Here is an 8,013-nt window from a genome sequence, read left to right as displayed (position 1 = left end):
TTTGAGTGCAAAAAATAAATATAAAATTTATTAAAACACCCACAATATTTTAAAGATACCAGGAGTAATACAGTTCACAAACCCAGTTGTTTGTGTAAATTATAATAAAATACAAATCAAAAAAAAGGATACATACTTGCAATTTCTAGGCACCCTAAATTAAATTTACTGAAACACTGGGGGAGAAGGGAGGGTAAGGAGGCGTAGCTCAGGAGGCAAACCAATAAAGTGGGAAGAAAAATATTAACAAAAAGGTAAAAATTATACAAAATAAAATTATCAGCATAAATTTACTGTACTAAGAATATCTACAGTTTAATAATACACATCCTATTGCCTTGAGACATTGCAAAAATCTACCATTCATCCATCAACCCCAGATAAACTTCATTTCAAGTAGCCACAGTTACAAAGTCAAGACGGAATATTCAAGTATGGTTGTTAAGTTCACCTCCATTGGAAGCCAAGTAACCAAACAGGAATTCAAAGATAGAAGAAAAAAAAACACATCAAAAAGCTACAGGGGTTTGAGATTAAATCTGATGCATTATTTGCCATAATATGGCCTGCCCTTGTTTCTTTTTAAATTGGAGTACATGAAAAAGAAACAACACCACTCCTGTTTTTCTCCTCCTTTTTCCCCTCAAAAGAAAAAAAAAACTTTTGGAACCAAGAAAATTTAGATGTTCAAATGAGTCAAATGGCATTTTTTTAAATCCCCACGCGAACAGTGACAAGTTATCCCTGAATGACGGGCAGTCAAAATGAGAAAAGAGAGCAAATAATACCGCTACAAAAAGCATCCCTGATATCAGAATAGAAGCAAGCGAGGAAGTAGGCCAAATCACTCACTGATTCTTAGGCAAAAAGCAACGTTAGAACTTGCATTGCTGTGCTGCAGTCTCTGCTCAGGGGAGAAGCCTATTGCTTTGCTCTAGCGGGCAGCTCTGCGGGAAGAGGGGCTGGGCGTGCCAAGCCGGCCTCACACGCAGGAAACAACTTTGCAGGTGTGAATGTGGGACTGTATAACCTATGCTGGGAGTACGCACCTCAAGAAGTGTTCATTTTGGTCCAGGGTATGTTGAAATTAGCCACGTCCTACTGTAGATGCCGCTGGCTAATCAAACTAGGTTTTGTGGGAGTCATTTCAAATGACAGCAACAATGACTGCAAAAGCTCAATGAGATGGGCACAGGAAATTCACATTTTCTTGAAGAGCAAAACTTAAGAAGAAAATGAAATAAAGTCAACCATGCTCCTTCCTTAAGATGGTCTGCCATTTGCTGAAGAATGGAAAATAAAGTGACCTCAGATTCCTCAAGGTCAACTACATCATCAAATGGGCAAGCTGCAGGTATCAGACCCTCACAGAATCTACTTTACTGAAGTTATCGTGATGTCCTGTTTTTGAGGTATTTAAAAAAATTATTGTGACAGTGGATGACACAAAATGGAGCTTCCTGTTGAGTTCTTAAAACATCAACTTTTGTGGACCCAAGAAGAAATTTAGAATAGCACCAACTAAAAAGCAGCCTCAGTGGCATTGAGGGAGCAAAGAAAGCTCCTTCCTTTAGTTTGAACATGAGGGGTTACCAATGAGGGGTGGAAGCAACACTGGGGCAAAGGCTGTGAGGAGCCAAGGAAGGAGACCGTCACCATGGCTCTGGCCAGTGTGGGGTGAGGAGGCAGATCCTGTAGTCCACCTTGGTGTGCAGAGCACCTTTGGGACCCTCAGAGAGGTCTACTTGGCACCCTGGGCTGCAAGAGAACGTGTGCCCTTGGCTATGAGAATGCCTGCCATGTTAGAAAAGGCAGGAGAACCTGACTCCCCTTCCTTTGAAAAAAGAAAGAAAAAAAAAAAAAAGCAAGCCCTTCACCCCTCCTTTCTCGTTAGGCCTGAGAAGACAGATAGGAAACTAGAGCACCAGCCAAGCTGGGCAGCCCACCCCCGTTCGCACTCAGGGAGCCAGCTGCCTCTGTGGCTCGCCTTTCTGCGTTTGGCCACCAAGGCAGGAACAATAAAACAGAAATACTGCTCAGAGCAGGTGACAGCATGGTAAACAGGGGTCTAAGGAGACAGCACCAAAATAGGGAGGGGAGAAAAAGCCGAGAGAGACTGGAGCCCACCTTGTTTTTGGTTGGTTGTGGTTTCAGAACCTCAATAGCACCTCAGCAGGAACAGGATCAAGGACAGTCACATTAAAACACCATAGCACCATTTGATTTAGACTGCTTCAATTCATGAAAATGCTTCCTAGTCCATGAAACACACTTCAGGAACAAAAGGAAAGAGGTTGGTCGAGGCACGTCAGGGATGTTTTAATTGCCCACCAGCTTTGCCTGGGTGTGAGACCTGGCGGTGGCTAACCGGCCCAAAGCCTGGCTGGATGGCTCTCTGTGAAGTCAGGTTACCAGCGACCCACCGTCAGGCGTCCATCCTCACACACCTCCCATGGCTAAGTACGAAATGGTGAAGCCCTGCTACTCCTTTCCTTGCTCTAGCACTCTGAAAACCCCTTGCTCTGCACAGTATGGTACCCAAAAGAGGCTGGTGGAAGGACCATGGAGGGACAGGGTTTGACCGCCTTTCACGCACGCACGCCAGTGTCATCTCGGTGAGAAGGCAAAGCGGTGCCCACGGAGCCGGTGAGAGGGAAACTGAGGCCCTGCCAAAACAGACCGGACGACAAAGGAAACAAAACACCTCAAAAATCCATGAAACACCTTTAGTCAAGATTTCCAATGGTTAGATAATGGTTTCTTAAGCTAGCACCAGTTATTTTGTGAGAACCTGCCAAGAAGCACTTTTTATTTTAAAAATCTCTTAGCACAGAACTTTGCAAGCACTTCCCTTGCAAGCAAAAGGCAGTGGAAACAAAAGAAAACGAGAGGAACCAATCGTCAGCGCTGCATGTGGATGGTGTCTGCGGATGGGCGCATGGGGAGATGACTCGAAGACTCCGAGTTGTTTCGGTTGCTATAATACTACTCTTAAAACTTGGTCATGCTGTTAGGTTCTTTAGTTGCAATGGCTTTATTTTTCTTCTCATGATAAAAATGTCTTAATCATCTTTAGGACTTAAAAAATGATAGTGCCAGTAAAAAATAAAAATTTGATTTTTTCTCTTTAAGAAACCTTCAGCAGCAAGGAGGGGAATAAAGAGCTGTGCATAGTTACTTTTCAAATATATGTCTAAAGCATGCTAATTTTAATGACTGAGATTTGAGGTAGGTTATACGTGTAGTGTGTACAAATCAGCATGGGCTTGAGCGTGGCAACAGCACCACCTCATTTCTGGAACACCATTCTGAGGGGCTGGGGACCCATGGAGACTGCCTCTGACTCACCTCTCAGCAGCCTGTTTGCTAATCTAGAAAGAAATTTATGCACCAAAGGCTGTTTGAGCGTGGGGTCGGGGGGGGAGGGGAGATACCACATGCTTTGAGCTTGTATTGGATTCTCTTTTCATCTAATGGCTTTGCTACCAGAGGGCGACGAGGGAAAGAGCATAGCTACCATACATCAGGAAGACTCACACATGCCAAGTATCAGAATCGCCTGGGTTACACTCGGGACCTTCCAAACCAACAGCCAACCTGGGGCTTTCCCGCGCCATACAGACGGTCACATTCTCCAAATGTTTCGTAAAATATTGTATCTCTTGCTTAAAATCATTTAAAATGAAGTTTTCAAGGCACCCCCGTATCTACCTAAGCACGGAGTCAAATGAGACCTGCATAAAAGTACTGATGCGATAAGCAAAATAGCATTTAAAGGACCCAACTTCTCCTCAAAACTAGAAAATTAGCATGCTCATTAAAGGCTCTGCTTCCTTTAGCTTGTCACACTGAAGGTCAGAGGTTTTCCTATAATTCTGAGTTCTGAATAATTCTAAATCCTGATAAGCTCTTGGGTATTTATTTCAAAAGCAATAATATTTCATTTTTGTCCTGTAAAATAAATGCAACTTTACAGAATATGGTAAAAGTGAAGGATAGACAAAGCACGTTAAATATTCAGCTACTATTTACAATTTCTCCCACAATTACATGTTAAAACATACTTTATTTTTTTCAAGTTGCTGTTTAAATCTAGGCAAAAGTGCTTAAAAAAATCTTTCCCTATTTACAGTTAAAACCAGACCACACACATGCTCAGGACTCTCACAGCGACCCTCTGCCAGTGCTTCTGGGCCGCTGCAGTAAACACCCGGCGGGCGGCTCTCAGCTCCTACACAAGGCACCTGGAAGCTCAGGAACTTGCCTTCAGCATCGTCATCTGATTGTTAAACTCGTTTCAGGAAGACCCACATCTGAATAAAACTGCTCCATAAATCTCTGACGTTTATCTCAGGGCTCAGCGGTCATTCACTGAGTGGCCACGTCCCCCTCCGTGTGTCCTGATGAAGCCTCCCACTCACCACGCACCCACACTGACATCATTGCTGCTAACGCCACAGGAAAAACAAACACGCCAAGAAGTGTGACTTGCTGTCCATGAATGCTGCTTCCACCTGTCAGGCCCAAGCTCTCTCAACAATGTTGTGAAAATTAAGCACCACATTCTTATTTCAAAGAACTGAACGAATGCACCAGAATTTTTGAACGCGTGTGTTGAAGTGGGTGAAGAGGGGAGGAAGGAGAAAATGACCGAATAGAGAAATGGCACCAATTAGGGAGGAAAATCATAGCTACCAGCTGAAAACGTTTGCCTCTTGCATTTTAAAATTGTTAAGTGTAGGTCTGTCCCCCAAGTGATAGCATGGAGGGGGTGGGTTCGGGGGTGAGGCATGCACCATTATCCAATGGGAAAATCCAGGAATAAGGAGAGATGCGTTAACTGCTGTTACACTGGTGTGCTGAGCTCCTGCAGGATGAGCCCTGCCCTTAAGCCAAGGAAATCCCAGCACAATACTACAGCACCAGGCTCTGCACAGCGCTGCACACACAGGCAGTGCTGGCTTTTCACAGCTTGGGTTCAGCTTCTTGTTTTTAAAGATACAGTAGCCCTTTTTTCAGTATCAGCATGGACTTTGGGGCATTTTTAAAAAACTGCCAATAAGACAAATTCCTTCAGCCCAGTATTACTCATTGGCTTGTTGACTTGGTGGAAAAAGGCTCCTAAGAGCCTCTCAACTCCAGCTCCATCACAAGGTGCTGCCTAGGAAACCGTGACATCACATGACTTGATAAATAACAGACAGAGAGGATTCAGTGTGGAGACTAGCAAGCTTGAAGCTGTCTACTTCCAACCTGGTTTCTGGGGAAATCTACGTCAGCCTCTCAGGTGCCTGGCCTGGGGTGCACCTGCCCCCTCCCCACAACACCAAGCCGGTGCCTGGAAAAGGGACCCCAGATGTTTTTCTACAGATTCTTCCATCCTACTGGAGAGGACAGAAGCCGTCCTGAGGGCTCCCTCCCCTGAAGGGAGGGCATATCTGTCCAGAGGGATGGACTGGGTAGCTACAATCTGCACTTGGCTCATGAGGGGCAGGTGGCTGAGAGAACCTCGTCAGCTCCCAAGAGGGCCAGGCTCGCCGGGCCCAGCCAGACTGGGCAGGAATGAGCACTTCCGGCCTATCCTGACCATCCTTTACCATTACTATTGTCGCTTTTAAAAAATCCAATAAATACACATTTTTAAATGGAATTTAAAACTACTCCTTTGTGAAAGGACACTATAAACTTTCTTTCCATTATTGTGATATACAAGGATAGAGTTTTAAAAACAAGAGAAAATAAAAGTCCCCCCTAACAAGGGGGGAAAAAGCCAATGTGGAGATATAAATATTAAATTCCCGAAAAAAATCACCCGACAGCCGTAGCTTCTTCTTCAAAGTGCTGGGGAAGTGGGGGAAGGGAGGGGCGGGTCAGTTCTGAGGTTTGGACCATAAATACATATATATGCGTATCTATATATGTATATATAGATAAAAAGACTTCTGCACCCCCAACCCGCCCCCAGGTGTGAGGGCAAAAGCACCACAGAGGCAGCTCGGGCCGGGCCCGATGCTGAGGTACGCTGGCACCCTGGCACCTAGATCCAGCGGCTGTAGGGACCAGTGACCTTCGTGTAGGCGTAGGAGGACACGGTGACCGCTGAGTCTGTGGGCACAGCCAGGGCCTGCCGGGTAGGGACAAGCCCCTTCTCCTTATGCTGGGGCTCGGTGACCACGGCACCCCCCCACTTGCGCTTCTTCCCATAGAGCTTGGCCTCCTGCTGGCCCAGGCCCAGCCGGGCAGCCTCCTCCTGCCGCTGCCGCGCCCTCTCTGCCAGCTGTTTCATCTTGGCCTCCCAGAGGGCCAGCCCGTGGTTGGGCTGGTTGAGGTTCTTGTGCTGGTAGAAGACCAGCGAGATGCGGGTGGGGTGGCAGCGGTTGGGCTTCTTGAGGGGGGTGGTGGCGTGCAGCTCCCGTCGGGCACACTCGATGAGGATGGAGCCGTGGGCAGGGGCCACAGCCACGCCACCGATGTTCTCGTCTAGGAAGTTGTGTTCACTGTCGGACCACAGCTCCTCCTCTTCCTCCTCCACGCCACCCTTTTCCTCCTTCACCAGCCCCTTGTTGGGGGGCTCCTCGGCTGTCCCCTCCTCCAGGCTGAAGGGATCCCACAGCTTCTCCTCGGACTTCAGGGCCCCGAACAGCTTCTCACTGGAGCCCAGGGGTATGCCAAAGGACTGCCAGGCTTTGTCCAGCTGGCTGGCCCCCGGGGTTGAAATCCGTCCCTCCTCCCCTTTGAGGGGGCTCCACAGCTTGTCTTGGAACCCAGGACCACCTTTCAGGGCAGAGTTGAAATCCCCCGCCCCCACCCCCCATGGCTTCTCAGCCAGGCTGGGCCCGGCCAAGGCTGACGTGCTGTTCCCAAACTTGCAGGGGCTCCACGGTTTGCTTCGAAGCCGTCCTCCAGGCTGGGAAGCCGGCTGCTGCCCCTCACCGGGGAACAGCCCCCACTGGCCATCGGGGAAGGGGGAAGGAGTCAGGCAGCCAGCTCCAAAAGAACCGATCTTATCGGGGACGATGGCAGGGCTCTCCCCTGGAGGGAACACACCCCAGCTGCCACCCACACTGTTAGTCCTCTTGGGGGACATGCTTGGGCCACCTGAGTACTGTCCCCATAGATGATTGTGTCCCCCATTCTGAGATGCCTCGGGCAAAGGTGTTTTGCCCATCTTACCAGGGTCTCTCGTTATAGATTCAGCCTGGGCCAGTGGGTCTACTGGCTCTTGTTTGATGGATCTGTTGTAGCAGTTGGAGCTCTGTGCAAAGGGAGAGGGGTCCCTGGATGCTGGGTGGATCTGGGGGACCTTGGGAAGCAGATACTCCTTGGGGCCTGGGTAAGCAGGCTGCTGGTGGTGAGGAGTGGGGTGGTGGGTGTCCGTGGGAACAGCCTGGCCAGGCAGCTCGGCAAACTCAGCACCACCGTAGGCCGGGCTCAGGCTGTTGTGCAGAGCATGGAGGTCTGGTTTCTTCTCAAAACTGCAGCTGCTGCCACTGTGCCCCCAGGTGCCAGGCCCCAGGAACTGAGAGGGGAAGACGGGGTTGCTGGATGGAAAGCTGTAGTAGCTGAATGACGGAAGAGCGTACTTGGAGTGGAAGCCATTGACGGAGGCCAGGCTGGGCTGTGCATAGTAGGAGTGGTAGGAGTACACGCTGTTCATGCTGTACGGGTCGGAAGGCCGGCAGCTGCCCAGCACCGAGTAGCTCTCCACCACCGTGTTGCTGCTGTACTTGAAGGAGCTGAAGTGGTTCTGTGGCTCCACCTTGAGAGAGGGCTTCAGGCTCTGCTGGGACAATCCACCCTTCAGAGACAGGCCTGGGGAGAACAGGAGGCAAGGCAGAGAAGAAGCAGATAGAACCACAGCTGGCCAAGGCCCTGGGTAGGAGGACTAGTGATGGAACCTCCCCTCTTCCACAGAGGTTCCCTCTGCAGGTGAGGCTGCACTTGCTCTGGGTGCTACTCATCACGGCCCCTTCCAGACCTGCTGAAGTCCTGGAAAAAGTGGTTCCCAGAGCC

General features: G+C 48.9%; 1 protein-coding gene across 5 annotated transcripts in view; it reads right to left on the bottom strand.

Annotated features, from left to right (window-relative positions):
• The window catches only part of TET3 (tet methylcytosine dioxygenase 3), a 103,183-nt gene continuing 95,170 nt past the window's right edge, over window positions 1-8,013 (bottom strand). For all 5 annotated transcript variants that reach the window (XM_036028162.1, XM_036028161.1, XM_028515598.2 and 2 more), the window contains one exon: window positions 1-7,812. In XM_036028162.1, coding sequence (XP_035884055.1) covers window positions 6,038-7,812 — 1,775 coding nt within the window. In that variant the 3' untranslated portion in view covers window positions 1-6,037. The remainder of the gene's footprint in view (window positions 7,813-8,013) is intronic.

Source organism: Phyllostomus discolor, chromosome 6 (genome assembly GCF_004126475.2).
Source record: "Phyllostomus discolor isolate MPI-MPIP mPhyDis1 chromosome 6, mPhyDis1.pri.v3, whole genome shotgun sequence".
NCBI lineage: Eukaryota > Metazoa > Chordata > Mammalia > Chiroptera > Phyllostomidae > Phyllostomus > Phyllostomus discolor.
This window is presented reverse-complemented; position numbering and strand designations above follow the sequence as displayed.